Here is a 16,314-nt window from a genome sequence, read left to right as displayed (position 1 = left end):
ATATCATTTGAAAGTTAAAATTTGTATAAATATAGATATTAACATTATAGTAGGTATAGGTGAAAACTATTGTTATTTAAAAAACAATTAAAATAAAAAAATAAAAAACTATAAATAATGAATTTATTTAGTGTTATTTATTTTTCCGTTTTTTTATTTTTAAAACAGATAAAAAAAACTTAGAAAATTCCATCATTTTTGGAGGTTTTATACTTGCTTTCCTTATTTTTTCTTATCTGCTTCATTTAAGTAGATCTATTTCATACAGACCACTTTACGTGTTACTACAGAAAATACACAGTGGCGTCACGTAAACCATATAATCTTACATGATAGCCACAAATTTATTTTCCAGTATATAATATTAAATATCTGCAGTTAACGTGCCACGTAGCAGGGGCCCCGTGCTAAGGTATATCATCCGAGTTTGGAGTACAGTAATTTTACTATGATATAAAAAAAAAAACACTGAGAAAATATTTATTTTAATTAAACGAAAGTTTACAGAGTTGATTTTTAAACATACAAATATAAAATAATGTTATTGTTTTAATAAGTATATAAGCTCTAGTTGACTTTTTTGAGAATTACTATTTATTAATTTGATTTCTGTGTTAAAGAAATCTCTAACTTCCTGGGGTCGTCAAGTTTGTATCACTATGCATATATTGCATGTCATTAGACAGCTTGTTAATACTGTGGGAAATGTTCTATAAATATTAAAATCAAATATTCAAAAATATTCTATTTCATGAACTTTCGGGGGCTTCTATAGACTTATGGCCGCTTGTAACGTGGTATATGAAATGAATGTACTGCTCAAATAAATCATTAGCTGTGGCGCGATTTTTAGCGAGAACTAACTACATAAATGCGTCTATAACACCACATAAATTAAAAATAATGTATTTTTATCAGTGGTCTTTTCTCTGGTGACACACAAAATGGTCCATGTGAAAGAAAAAAAATAATAAATAAATAACCTGTACTTTTCTTACTTCAGACTTACTATAGACACCTTCTATGTATAAATATTTTTGTTTTTTCTTTAATATATTTAAATACTTCTTTATTCATCTTTTAACCTAACTTTACTCGTTTACATGACGTAACTGGTTAACTTAATCGCTAATTTTAACCAAATTACCTAAATAATATCAATGATAAAAACATTCGATGTAATAACATTTATTATTGATGTTTTTGTGGACCATCTTCCGGGTAACAAATTGTTTAAAATTAATTATAAAAATGGACAACAGTCTTAACACGGTCTGATCACGGTAGCAGTCAGTATGTACGTATAGATGGTATTGATAAATGATAATTTATGTAGGTACGCAGTATTACGCGCCTAATATTTCTCAAGAATATAATTTAATACTATAATTTTATTTTATTTTTAGTTTATTTCAAAATTTAATGTCTTTTCACTATCAAAATTAAAAATAATTACCATTTTATAACATTTTAATTTGACAAAACGCTGAGTCCCGGAGATGTGTTCGTTCTACCTATTTTAATCCTGGTCGGCGTACAGGCATAGATTATGAAATAAATAATTGATCCAAGCAATAAATATCAGGCCTGATTATTGTACGATAAAATTGATACGAAGCGATAGATATCACAACAAGCATTACTTACATAACACGTTGCTATAGTGTATAATTAATTTGTTGTTTTTGTTATAAACGTTTTTGCGATCAATGATTTTTGCTTATCACTCTATATTATGATATATTTGTTGCGTCATATGAAAAACACGGAATATGAGTAAATATAATATAATAATAATAGTACATACTATAAATCGCGCGTATGAATTAATGATAGGCACTTATGTGACTTATGGATGCACGGGGTGACAGCGATGATTTATTATTTATACGCCAATTGACGCACTAAAACATTTGCACTCTTGCCTACGATATCAATATCATAATCGTGTAAAATAATAAACTCCCAAAATCCTCAGTGATTTTCTACGTCGACTTGCACACCTTATATGCATGTTATAATTAGTGATTAAAAGGAAGTATCAAAAGTACCTACAATCTTTTGATGATTTCTTATGTTTACATGTATTTTGTTAATTTATTATTAATTTAAGAATAAAATTAAAATTAAAAATGAATATAATATATATAAATATGTATTTATGTATTAAATATTAGCTACTGAGATTAAGTTTATAAATAAAATATTTCAAACTTTTATCATACTAATGAACAAATTAAAGCTGAATAAGCTAAAAATAAAAAATAAAAAAGGTAGACAATCGTCAGTCCAAAACCATTCCTTGAAGTTGAAAATCTAAACATTTCATCAACTACTTATCGTGTACGACTACACATACAAAAAGAACACAAATCATAGTAAAATCAATAACATTCATCGCTCCGTTCAAAATCTAAAATTAAATTATTCCTTAATCATTTATGTTTCAGAAACTCAACACATATCTATATTCATAATAAATATTTATGATATTATGTCTATAGTGAATTATATAGATCGCTAGCATCAGCGTTGAATCGGCGGCAGCGACGTTTTTCGGCTGAAAAGGCGAAAAAGTCGCACGCTGTCGCCTGGTCCGCTTTTATCGACGACGCGTGCTCGCCGCCTGCGACCTTGGACTGCCGTCTGCCGCGCGAACGCAGCTTTGTGCGCCGCGTTACTTTATTGCGCCACCTCTTCCTACTTGCTTGCTTGCCAGCCCAACCAGCTGCGACAACTGCGACTGCGGTACATTCCTACCGGCGAGCTCAACACGGCATCGGGTCGTGGCGTTTCGAGATAAGAATTGAAAAAATACCGTGCACGTAGCTACCTCCGTCATGGAGGCCATCGGACACAAACTCTTTCAGCTCGGCGACCCCGAGGGAAAGGGATTCATCGTGAGGCGAGACATGCAAGTAAGGATTATATTATATCTATAAAAAATGGGATACCACTATGCAGTATACCTATAACCTATGATGTATAGATTACGGACTTGTCGTGGTGGCGGTCGTCGTTGTTGCGATACTGCGATCACGCGTAGATATTATTAGCCTCGGGAAAAGGACAAAGGACGAAGGATCTTGATTTTTGCCGGAATATATTTAGTTTTTTTATAATTTATACCATGCATATATACATATATAGCACGCGTATAGTACAATTATTATTATTATTATTATTACAATATGCAATGAAAAAGGTTATGCAAACCGAAGTTTGCATAACATTCAACTCGAATTCACGTTACCAACTGCAGTTTCATATATTATAATAATTTACAATCGCATGAATTAAGCCTCTGCGGTATATTGACAGATAACACGGAATTTAAGATAAATGAAATGACAACACACTATTACACTTGACGTATCGACCAAGGCGAATCAATCGAGTGTTCGCTACGAATCGCAATCATCACCATAAATTACAATCAATTCACATTTTTATTGAAATTTTGACCGTTTTTTGAGTCTCAAGAAACATGCATGTCGTGAGTAGCTGGTAGGTATATCTTTTTTCAAAACTTATTTTTTTCGCATCCCGGTCAATTAAAATCTTTTGTTTTCATATGTAACGGTTGAATAGTGGCGTAATGTAACACATCTATGGTACACATACACCCTCATAATACCTGTATTTTATGAGTACAGAGTTCTACTACATGGACGTCACGATTTTTAAAATAAATTTTGTGTATTACCCCATTACGTTTTTTAATTGCGTTTTATAACTTATATTAATACGGTTTTTTTTTAATATAGCTAAATGTGTTTTTTTTAGTACTTTTATCTATCATATGTTTACTTATCTTGTTTAATACACTTATAGGTATTATACTCGTAATAGAACAATAAACAAATAATAAGCTTAATATATTAAGATTTATTAAACTATAATTATAATGACAATTATTTAACCAACGGTCACAGTAAATCACAAACACACTTTAAAAATGTATTGATTTTTATATTATTATCTGGGACAACTTACAATAATCGTCCATTATCGGTTCTGTTTCATCAATTTATTATCAATTTATTAGGTATGTAAATACAAATTCTAAATTTCAAAAAGTACAATAAACGACCATAAAAAAATGAATTAAATTTGAAACTAATATATTGTTGTATATATTGGAAGTTGCCACACACGCATTAGCGATTTTTACGCCTATAATAATGGCGAACACTTGTTTAAACACGCATGTTGTCGTACCCAGTTTCCTATAGAATTCTTCGAAACCATTTAATACCAAATTTTAACGTGGAAAAATATTCTTAAAAAACAATACAATAAAAAAATTATAAAACATTATATGTGTAATGCACATAATTATTATATACTGTATAGAGTATAGTAAACACACAGTTTAAAATATTTGAATGAGAATAAATTAAACACGATAAAAGTAAATTTTGTACGTATATTATTACATATATAATTAACGTACAAATTACATATATATATATATATATAGCTTTTACAATTGCTTAGACGATCAAATTTTCGTCGTAAATACGTTTTAGCGCAGGAAAATGTATATGGTATATTAAATTTAATTCACAATTTTTCCTTTACATAAAACTTAAAACCAGTCCATCGCCGAGCGCAATAACTCACCACATATAATAAATTATTTTACTGCTTCGTATTCCAAATAGGAAGGTATATATATATATATATATATTTTTATAATGTACTCGATTATTATTAAACAACGAACAAGCAAAGTAATTATCGTAATTTGTGTCCTAACTACACAGTTATTGTCCGCACGAAAAGCAATATGCATATACGAAGGCAATGACGGAATACATACCATTATAACACATTACGACGCCATATAGACAATAAATAATGAAGAAAAAACTTGTATAAATTCTCATAGAGCTACACAGTAGGCACCTATATAGTGGTGCGTACAATTAACAACATTTAAAATTGAATAAACGATCCAGTGCATATATTATAGCGGCTTACACAACGCATTGTCACTATACCGTTTATAATACCTACCTAAAAAACCATTGAACGAACATAGGTACCTAAATACACTAATAACTATATTATTTATACCATTACAATTATACCCGGTAGCTAATTTAGAGGTCATCCACGAGAAAGGGGAGGGGGGTATATTTAAAAAATATATTTAGCACTTCTTACTTTTAATATATTTATTTTTTTTATTCGGTGAGGCTATAAAGATATAACTTATAAGCTCATTCAAGTAAAATCAAAATTTGTTTGATTTTTAAAACGATTTATTGTACTTACATACTAATAATTTATTTTGGTTTTTTATTTACTTCCCAAAAAAGTTTTGAATAAAAATATGCTTACAAAATACATTACAGTATAATAATGTAAAAATCTATTTATCATACTATATTACAAAACTACATTTAAAGGAAATAAGAATATAATAATGATGTATAAAGGTATGATGATCAAATGCCAATATATTTGTAAAAAAGCTGAAAGTTACATCAGAATATACTCGTATAATATGTAATAATTAAAAATTTCAAAAAAATCGACTAAGTCGATCAGATTGTCGATCAAAACATTACTCAATATTCTATGTAATAATGTATGTAATTGCGCCTACAATGTTACTTTTTAAATCAAAAATATAATTATGCATTTAGTATTTAACATGTGTAAGATATGTAATATTTTAATACATTTAGTTAATTCTAAGGATCAAATTATTTCTTTATTAAAAAAAAAAAAAAAAAAAAAAATATTTGTTTAGAAATTAAAAGACGAACTCTCAATGACGCCGGAGCAATTGGAGATCGTATTTGATACATTGGATGTCGAGCAAAAGGGTTACCTCACACTTCATCAATTTTTGGAAAAGTTCAGTAAGTACTTTCTATGATTTATAGTTTTCTATTAATAGGATGCTCAGTGAATGCACTAACTTAAAATAATAAATTATAAAATTATGTTATTGGTTACATCAGTTACAACTATCTTATAGTCCACCGTCCATACAAAATTTGGTGGATTTGGTTAGATGTTAGATGAAAAGGATAACAAAAATCACACACTGTTATTGAAATATTTAATTTTTGCAGTTATTCGTTTTTTGAAAACACGTGACTTAATAAATATTTGATTTAATCATAAATTAAAAAATCATAGAACATAATAATTAACTTGAAATATAATTGCAAACATGAAACGTTTCATTAATCAAAACATATTTATTAGTGCAGGTTTATGAAATGTATACGTCTTAATGAAACATAATATTATATCATATATATATATATATATTCGCACACAGAAGACACAGCACCAATGAATTTTCGGAATAATCGATGGAAGGAGCAGCAAAATATTGTTTCGTTCAAATGTTCTTACACTGAAGACATCCAAACACTTTTGCAAACAATTAAAGACACAAATATGATTAAATTGTAAGTTATTTATAAAAGCACAATGTACCAAATTTTTGTTCAGCTTGATCAATTTTATGTTATTAGAGATTTAGTATTAGAGTAAATTTAGTTACTACCAAACTTAAAATTAAGGATGGTACATCTATACCACGTTTATATGCAGCAGTTAATGCACATTGAGTTAGTCCGAGAATTGGATGCATATAACCGCATTTTTAATTCGAATAACACTAATGTGAATTTATTATTTAATTCGATTCGTCAAATCAAATTAACTCTTACTCCAGGATTAAAAAATACATATAAACGCTTTAATGCAAATTAATATTTTAGCGGGAATTTCAATTTTAATTAAAAAATAACACCATGATAAAAGTACAATAATTATTTTGGTTATGGAATCCAAAGTATAAAGTACGGTCTAAAAAACATTCGCATTAACTTTTAATTTTGTTCAACATCTAATCTTGATATTTTATATGCATATAAACCCGCTTCCTAGTGCGCATTAACTCAATCCGCATTGAGTTAATACGCATTAACTACTGCATATAAACGTGGTATAATGAATGTAGTAGGATTTTAATTTTGATTATTATTATTATTTAAACATTACATTTTTTAAATGGTACCTAATAACTTATTTAAAGTTTAAACACCAATAAAAGTCTTTGAGGTTATCTTTATAATATTTTTATTTTTAAGCTTGATGATACATTAATTCTAATAGGATTCGTTCTAATCTTAAATTTAACACAAAATATTGTAGGTACATTCATTATTTTATAAACGAATACAACACAAATTATCTCTACGTTAAATTTAAAAATTTTGGAAAAATTTTGAATTTTTAAGTCATCATATCAAATATCTAAAATGCATGTTTTAAACCAATAGTTTAAGTAATTTTTATTATTTATTTGTCCAGTCTAGACTTATAAACATATGCGAGATAATACATTTTTACCGAGAAATGAGTAATGACCAATAATTAGTTAAGTTCAATTGCCTTTTCTTCGGTATTAATCATCGATAAGTTAATCGTGTTACAACATGTACCGAATGCGATGATTATTAACAATTAGTGTGCTTTCTGTAGGAGCATAGGACATTTAGAGAACATATGCAAGGCAGCCTCTCAAACGGAACCAGACAATGCAGTTTCGGTGGGCCGCGTCGAAGCCTTTCTCAGAGCGCTCAACATGGACCTTATGAAAATTGTCGAACGCGACAAAGAACTGGAAGAGATGCTACAGAGCCGCGAGATCCAACACCAAAACAACGTATGTTACTGGTATATAACTACCTAATATTACCAATTATACTTAAACCTGTTTAATTTATCACAAATTTATCACTTGACAATATGTGAAAATCGCAGCGAATTATGAGTAGTGATAATACATTGTAATAATCATTGTGTGTTGTGTGATTTTCAGATGCAAAAACTTTTCGAAGAACTTGAATCGCATTTCCGCGAAGAGCAAGAAAAGACCAAACTTGAAGTATGTATGTAACGTAGGTACTACCGTGTCAATAATTTTCACCACATGCTAAATGTGGGGAAATACGTTTGGGCGCATTTACCCAAAACAAAACACTTAGGGCGTAAATCCGTACAACGTTTCAGCGTAATATTTCCCTTCATAAAAGCTCATTTAGGCACATTTATTTTTTACTTATATTAATATATTATACTAAATCTAAGCTTATCAGCATTGCTCAGAAAACACCGCAAGGAGTTAAATAGTTAATAGTCTTCCAAAAGTATAAAATTAAGATTTTTTTTTTTAATATCCTAAATTAATATTTTTATTTATTAATATTATTGTATATTATCCTATTAATTAATAAATTTTTTTTTACCGTCAAACATGGCCCTAATGTTTTCATACAATTTAGTATATTTTTTCAGTTTCATACGCTTCCCAACATGCTTAAACAAAATTTAGTTTTTCTTCGGTTTCTTTTTTTAATTTATTAATTATTTTTCTTTCAATGTTCTTTATTTTAAAATTGGTTTCCGTTTGAATTTCCGTCAATACGTTTATAACATTTTGATAATTTGGATGTTGTTTATAAAATTGTTGGTTATAATTTGAATAGAAAGATTCCGGGTCATTAGTTGTTCTTAAGTATAAAAATTTCTCCTCAGTCCAAATTAGAGATGGAAATTGTGAATCTTCTATAGTTTTCAAGTACATAATCAGTAAATTCTGTCACATTGGGCGGCACTATAAACATAAGATTAACAAAACCATACTTAACTTTTTCAAACGGTAATAAACTCGAACCAAAATAGTTTTGAAGCCAAATCCGCCTGTATATGTTTTTCAGTGTAATGTTTTAATAACAACTTTACAAACCCAACTTTGGTGTAAATAAAATTTAAGTTTAAATTTATGATCTGTTCATCTAAAATAAATATTTTTATCTTTAATTTCCTTACTTTTAATAAATGTATAGCCATCAATTATAATACATAAATCGCCTATTCGAGTTTCAAATTTTTCGTCGACTTTCAATTCCATATTTTATACAAAATTAAAATAAATATTTTAAAACACTAAAACTAAAATATCAAATAATAAAACTTGTAGTACACGTCATGCTATACGAGAGCTAAATACACAACAACTGTAAACCATCAAACGTTAAACGATGAACACAACAATACTAGCAAGTAGCAGATAAATATCTACAGCTATGTTTGATGCGTATTTTCCAATAATTAAGACATGGTTTATAGATCATACATGAAACGATCGTTTACTTAATATTAGATTAGATTACATATTATAAGGCTTTCGATTACTACATAGTTACAATATTCATATTGTGCCCAAACGTGTTTTCATTAATGTGCCCAAACGTGTTAACAATTATTTTCAGGTAATATTTTTAAACTGCGCCCAAACAGGTAATCGCCGTTAAATATGAGATGAAACCATGCGAACGAACATGTCCATGAACATCCGTTTACCAATCACTGTTATGATACTGTAGTATTAAAAATAAATTGTTTTACATAAAAACTAGTCTTCCAACTCGTTTACGACTGCGACGGTCTGCAATATTACAATGTTTCTTATAATATTAAACGCTAGGGAAACGTGTAGGGCATTTTTATTTTTTTATACAAAAATTACACCAATTTAATAGTCTCACTGTTTTCGCTGTGATTTTTAAAATATCTCATTCCATTTTTTCTATTAATTTCCTGTGTTGTGTTTTGTACCAACTGGAAAATATCAATACATATAATATATATTTATTAAAAGTAATTATAAATCTTCACATATATATGTTTATCAAGAGAATAATAACACAATTTTTTTAATTTTTGATTACCTATTTCAATAAATATTTTTTTAGGACATCTGATGTTAGACATACTTACTCATAGGTCGAAAAATCATGGCTTGGAATAGAGTTTACATTAAAAATCATAATTCAGATTTTGATGTTAAAGTTTTAATTTTACATCTTAAATTTTCATAACAAATCGTATATAGGACCAAAGAAAGTTTCGGTCAGAACTAACTGCGTTGGAAAACGAACTGGCCGACAAAGAGGAAAGGTTCCGAGCTGCTGTGTCAACTAGACAGGAATTTGCGGGACAGCTAGTGGTGGCCCAACAACGTGAACTGGCGGTTATGGCGGAAAACGCTGAACTTATCGAAACTCGTGTAAGTGTAAATCGTTGAAAATCAATCTATAATAATAATAAAAGTTCGGATGGAATAGATGGTAGATATAAGTAGGTACTCATAATACTTTCAGGAAAGGCTGATGAACGAATTGGATATGGAACGAGCCAAAATCTCTCGGTTAGAGGAAATCATTGAGAGGACCAATGCAGAGTCTGCCGCAAACAATGAGAAACATTTCAAACAAGGGTTCTACGTGGCGAAAAATTTGGTCTCTCTAAAAGAAGAAGGTGCGCTTGAAATTTAAAATTCCTATTAAACATTTACTTAAAATATATTATACTTTATTTCGTAAATACATTTTATACATAATATGCTTTGCATAGATAATAATATATTATCATGATGTATGTAATATACATCTAACTACTTTAAACTTCAAAATAATTGATAAATACTCTAAATTTAAATTTTTAAATTTTTAAATAACTTAAAATTATTTTTATTCATTTAAAATATACAGTGCAGTCTTCCTAAACGGACACCTCCAAATAACAGGCATTTTTCAGAAACAGGAAAATTTTTATTGTTTATCTACAGAATAAATTTTAAATAACGGTCACTTTTATGGCTAGATTTTGATCATTTTCATCATAATTATTATCTAAGTATGTTTTATTACAATATACATTTTTCATTTTTACACAATAATATATAGCATATTTTATTCGTCATAGGAAATGGCTGTCACATTCAGTAACTGATTTTGCTTTAAATAATATTACGTATAAATATATTCATACTTACAAGTAATATAAATATATTTATAAATAGATATAATATGTTTATCATGTTTTCTATAAAGTTTTATGTTGTTCCTTTTTTTATTTACCTTCCTCCCTATAAATAGCGAACAAAATTTCGGCGACCGAAAGTGTCCGGTACTTAGAGGTTTCACTGTATTCGGTATTTGTAATAAATACTTTCTCATTTTTTTAAAAGAGATATATGGTAGATAACATTAAAAATAATAATTCCACCATCACAGAAAATCATATTACAGTAAAACATATCAATATATAGCTAAAAGTATAATGGTTATAAATGTTTTAATTATTCATCTTAACACCTAAACCTTGATTGCTGGAAGTGCGCACCCAATAATATTATACATATTTATGTATATTTATTATTTTTTTTTTTTTTTAATTCTTAATTAAGAATATAGATAAAAATGTAGAAATACTAATTTTTTTAAATGCTGGTACTATTTTTTATTATCATGGTTTTTCAGAATTAGATACCTACTGAAATATCTCAAATTTTAAACCACTTCTTAAATAACATAAGCTAGGCATTTTTTCAGGAATTTGCCATGCAATTCTTAGATAAATATTTTTTGGTAGGTTAGGTTAGCATTTATTTAATCAATATCACTCATGAGCTTTCATTCTGCTTCTATTTAAAAATTTGTTTATTGAAGAGATAAATAAAATATATTTTTATTTTTTGTACCCATATACAATTCTGAATAATTTTTGGAAGTTTAGCCCTTCTCCAATTTCTACTACGTGATCATCACCTATATATACATACATCGTTATGAAATCAGTGATTTGTGTTATATTGGTGTGAAACTACACTAACTTACCATTAATACCTAGCTCAATTTTATATAAAAAGTATTTAAACTTCAAATACCACCCACAATTTCAGTATGATTGGCTCTCGCTTAATATTTGCTACAAATACATTAAAATACATTACAGCTAGACTCTAGAGTAATTAATAATGTTTAGACGAACTATATAATTTATAAAATAATTCTACGTATTATACGACAGGCATATAGAAATTTATAGTTATTTTAATATTAAAACGTCTAAAAAACAAAAAATATTAAAATAATTTATACCTTTTATTTTATGATGAATATTTGATAAGAAATTACTCAATTATAATTTCTAGTAATATTTTACCTTTAAGTATGTAAATAAATTACTTCTAAGTTCTCAATTAAATGTAATTAAAAATAGGTATCAAACTATATGAAATAGTTTGATAGCATGACTTAATGGAATACTCGAAATTCCTGAATATATGGCATCTATATAGGTACTAAATAATGGTACAATTTAGGCATTCAGTTTAATTTTAATATTTTACTACAGGTATAATTATTATTACAACTATTTACAAACAGGAAATACCAATTACAAATAACATATAAAATTAAGATATTCATAAATACTGATTTCATGTAATGTTATGAATTAAAATGTATTGTCATTTCTTTTCTTTTTTTTTTTTGTATACTTTTAAAGTTTTAACTCGTATATAAGTCATAAGTCATAACAATTAACAAATGACAAGACGTACCTATAGGCTATAGTTTATGCTTTTGTTATTTAAGTTTTAGCTGAAATATAACGAAGAACACAATAGAAATTTTTACATATATTTTACATATACTTATACTAAACGTGTTGTAGATATTTTTCAAATCAAGTTTTTTTTAATGTTTGTGTAATTGTCAAAAATTATCCTTTTGTGTACATGGAAACTATGGAGACCTAATCAAAATTGTTACTTATAAATCAAATATGAACTTATAACCAATATTATCTTATAATGGCGTTACATACATTAAACATTTTAAATAATTTATATTCGCATAAATTAGGAATAGTCTATAGGTAGTATAGAGAGTATATATGTTACGGTACAAGTACGAATACCGGTAAATGTCCAAATCTCGGACATTATCCAATCGATTTCGGTAAAACCTAGGATACACAAAATAGTTTGACAGTTTTGTCAGGTATAATAGTAAAAAATTACAGCCAAATCGGTGCAGTAGTTCTCTCGGTAAGCGCTGTCGTAAAAACTCCTTACAATTTTTATAACAATAGAGATAGAAATTACATTCATGATTTATTTATTAGTGCAATAATTGTGCAGGCTTGATAACTGTGGCATATTGAGTTGCACAATATATTTTTTGATCGGCACTTATATATTAGTTATACATTTTTGTCCGAATTTCGAACATTTACCGGTATTTATACTTTTACCGTAACATAAACACGCCATAGAGTGTGTATATTAGTCATAGATGCAAATATGCATGCCATAGAGCAGCAGTTCCAAAACTTTTTCCACTTTTTGGACTAAGATTTTCTTAAGGCACCACGCCATTTTTATCGATAGCACATTTAAAGTTGAAAATAATATTAACTACCTAGTTTCAAATTCAGATTTATTTTCACTAGATATTGTTGGTGTATAAGGTACGAAATAAAAAAGCAAATGTTGTTCAAAATCGAAACAGTTTGAAGTCTTTTTTCATATATCGTAAAGTCCACTCTCAGTCACACATTACCAATCACATGGTATATAGTATATGCGACAGTTAGCTGCTGCCTGTTACCTTTATTAAATATTATGTTTTTTCATGAAAACGAAAATTAATAATAATAATTGATTAAAATTTGAATCCACTTAATACAACAATATTATAGTCAAAGATACCTATGGGCTGTGATAAGAATAAAAATTGCATTAGATTAGTTATTCTGCGTATCTGTAGTCTTCTAATGAAGTGAATCCTTTTTGTTTAAAGTTTTTATGCTATTAAAAATTTGAATTATGTAATAAATATAGCGTTTAGGTACCTTATCTATTTGTATCATTATTATTATTGTTTAAATATTTAAATATCTATGTGTCAACAACATGTATTTAATTGAAATGATTAAGCACGATTAACAAAAAAGGTTAGCCAAGAATTAAATACCTGGTACTTGGTTTATAACACGTGATTTATATTCATATGCTTACCTATCCTAAATCAAAATTCTACCAATGCATTTCATCAGAACAGATTTTAATTACTCAATTGTGTTTGGGCTCATAGCATTTGATACAGTAGGTATGTATAAATTATCGCGGAACAAATAGCACATTACGCATACAAGTTATTTATTAATATATGATATTAATTACCTTTAACGATGCATTAAAATTTAAAACTTGTATAACAAATAAATACACATCATTTCAAAACGTTAGGATTAACTTAATACATACCGTCTATCAGTGGCTTAATGTAAACGTTTTAAAAATTTAAAATATAAAACAAATACTTTTTAATTATTTATTTATTTATTTATTTATTTATTAAATTTTAATTGTTTAAACAAAATCTTTATTTTACAATGTTTTTTTTTTTTTTTTTGTTATAAATTTTATAATCAAATAATAGAATAATGAAATACATTATACAGTTAATATATATATTACGGATTCGAGGAATACAAAATAAACACACAAGTAGGTACCTACTATATAGTATACGAGTATAGATACTGTCATAATGAATAACTGATATTCAGCTAGTATAATCAAGCGACGAGATAATAATTGTTTTGAGCATTATTGACGAATTCGAACAAGCATTAAAATTTGTTTTTCTCTAGAAAATTACCTCTGGTCTTCAATTGTATTATAAATAAAATTAAATAAACTTAGAAATGATAATATTAAATCAAATAAACAATTCCCGATTTCACACATATAAAAAAATACTCATAAATCATTTTTTTTTTTTTTTAACATGCTAGTCGCAAAAAATAAATAATAACTAAAATGGGTTATGGCTTCATAAACTTATTAAAGTAGCAGACTAGTGTCCTATAGCGACCTATATAGATTAAAAGTACATAAATCAATTGAAATTTCTATCCAGTATCCATAAATATCTATACATGATATGCCGTGCATAGTTAAATAAATATACAATTAGCTTTATGTTATATGATTATATAAGGAAGGACTATGGTTATTAATTAAGGTATTCTGGTATTCAAATAGTTATGCAGTTAGGTACTTAAACTAAAATTTATTAACTATTTTAATGCAACCTAACCTATTATGGGCGTCCCTAGACATTTTTCTAAGGTAAAGGAGAAATTAATTTAAAAATATAAATGAAAATATTTATACATTTTATACTTACGTACCTACATTTTATTTATATTATATTATTCTGTTTTGTCATCATTACATTAAATTATTACAAATATGAGATAATAAATTTAAAATTCTAGCGACGGGCAAGTGCTCCGTCTCCCCTCGCCCTGGGGACGCCCATATGGAACCCTTAAGGCTCTAAATAGAACCTTTCTCTCGCCTTTTTAATCGTATCAATGATTACACTAGCTATTTTCTTGTGTCAGTATGTCTTTCTGTACAGTAATCTAACATTTAAATGCTTTACTATATCATATAATAACTGTTATTTTAACGCCTAATTTTATTTTTTTCTGTTTTTGAATGTGTTTCAGGACTTTTGCAACAGTTAGAAATCCTACAAGACATGAAAAACGTCTTGTTAAACTAATGCTCAGGAGGAGTCATCATCAGTGCAATCGACTCATGTTACACTATTTAATTATACCATTGATATGTTCTATATAATACACATCAACATAGACTCAATAATAATATAGCGTCGACAATAATACATCATCGTCATTATTATTATTATTATTTTTTAATTTTAAAATTGTTTTTAAATCGTTATGACGTTATTATTATAAATGTATTTATTAAAATATAAACATCATACTTTTATAATAATAATGCTATATGTGTGTTGTGTTTATATAATAGTAAATTGTGACGTTAAGAATAAGTATGCGATAATATTATCGCTAATAAATAATTATTATAGGTTACACATTATACGATAATTTTTGTCTCATTCGTGATAACAAAAAAAAAAATCAACCAAAAGACGAAATAGGTAGGCGTAGTATGAGTGATTATATTTTAATAGTAAATACTTTATAAATCTGAAATAAGGTGGTTATATTTTTTTCAGAAAAAAATACAATTTCAATTTTAGTGCATAATATATTGTAAATAATATTATAGATAAGATTTGATGACAGTATAAAAAATAATTGTATTAATGGATTTTAAAAAGTATAAACTATTTATTATATAAATAAATATATAATATACAATAATTTTAAGGGAGCTTAAGAAGCTTATATCCCCTCCCTCTTGGATCCATGCCTGATCTGAAAGGTATTTGAACATTTTGATTTACAAAAAATCCGGATAATTCTGTTGTTTAGAGGGATTCGAGTGTATTTCATCATTAAGTCAATAGTCATCATTATAGTAGTTTAATAGACGAGTCAAATTTAAATGCAATGATCAAGTATTAAATACGAAAA

General features: G+C 27.4%; 1 protein-coding gene across 2 annotated transcripts; it reads left to right on the top strand.

Annotated features, from left to right (window-relative positions):
- The first annotated feature begins 2,552 nt into the window (after positions 1–2,552).
- On the top strand, positions 2,553–15,588 carry LOC112603634 (EF-hand calcium-binding domain-containing protein 4A-like). 2 transcript variants are annotated; one of them, XM_025352313.1, is made up of 9 exons: positions 2,900–2,918; positions 3,322–3,507; positions 5,765–5,876; positions 6,305–6,437; positions 7,519–7,702; positions 7,859–7,924; positions 9,935–10,108; positions 10,203–10,359; positions 15,415–15,588. In XM_025352313.1, exons 3-9 carry the CDS (start codon positions 5,786–5,788, stop codon positions 15,468–15,470), a joined length of 861 nt encoding a protein of 286 aa, XP_025208098.1. In that variant the 5' UTR covers positions 2,900–2,918; positions 3,322–3,507; positions 5,765–5,785; the 3' UTR covers positions 15,471–15,588. The 2 variants fall into 2 exon arrangements, with proteins under 2 accessions (XP_025208097.1, XP_025208098.1); XM_025352312.1 differs by lacking the exon at positions 3,322–3,507 and having other exon boundaries at positions 2,553–2,918.
- Positions 15,589–16,314: the final 726 nt, after the last annotated feature.

The sequence above is a fragment of the Melanaphis sacchari genome, unplaced genomic scaffold (assembly GCF_002803265.2).
Source record: "Melanaphis sacchari strain LSU unplaced genomic scaffold, SCAv2.0 Contig10_pilon_pilon, whole genome shotgun sequence".
Classification (NCBI taxonomy): domain Eukaryota; kingdom Metazoa; phylum Arthropoda; class Insecta; order Hemiptera; family Aphididae; genus Melanaphis; species Melanaphis sacchari.
This window is presented reverse-complemented; position numbering and strand designations above follow the sequence as displayed.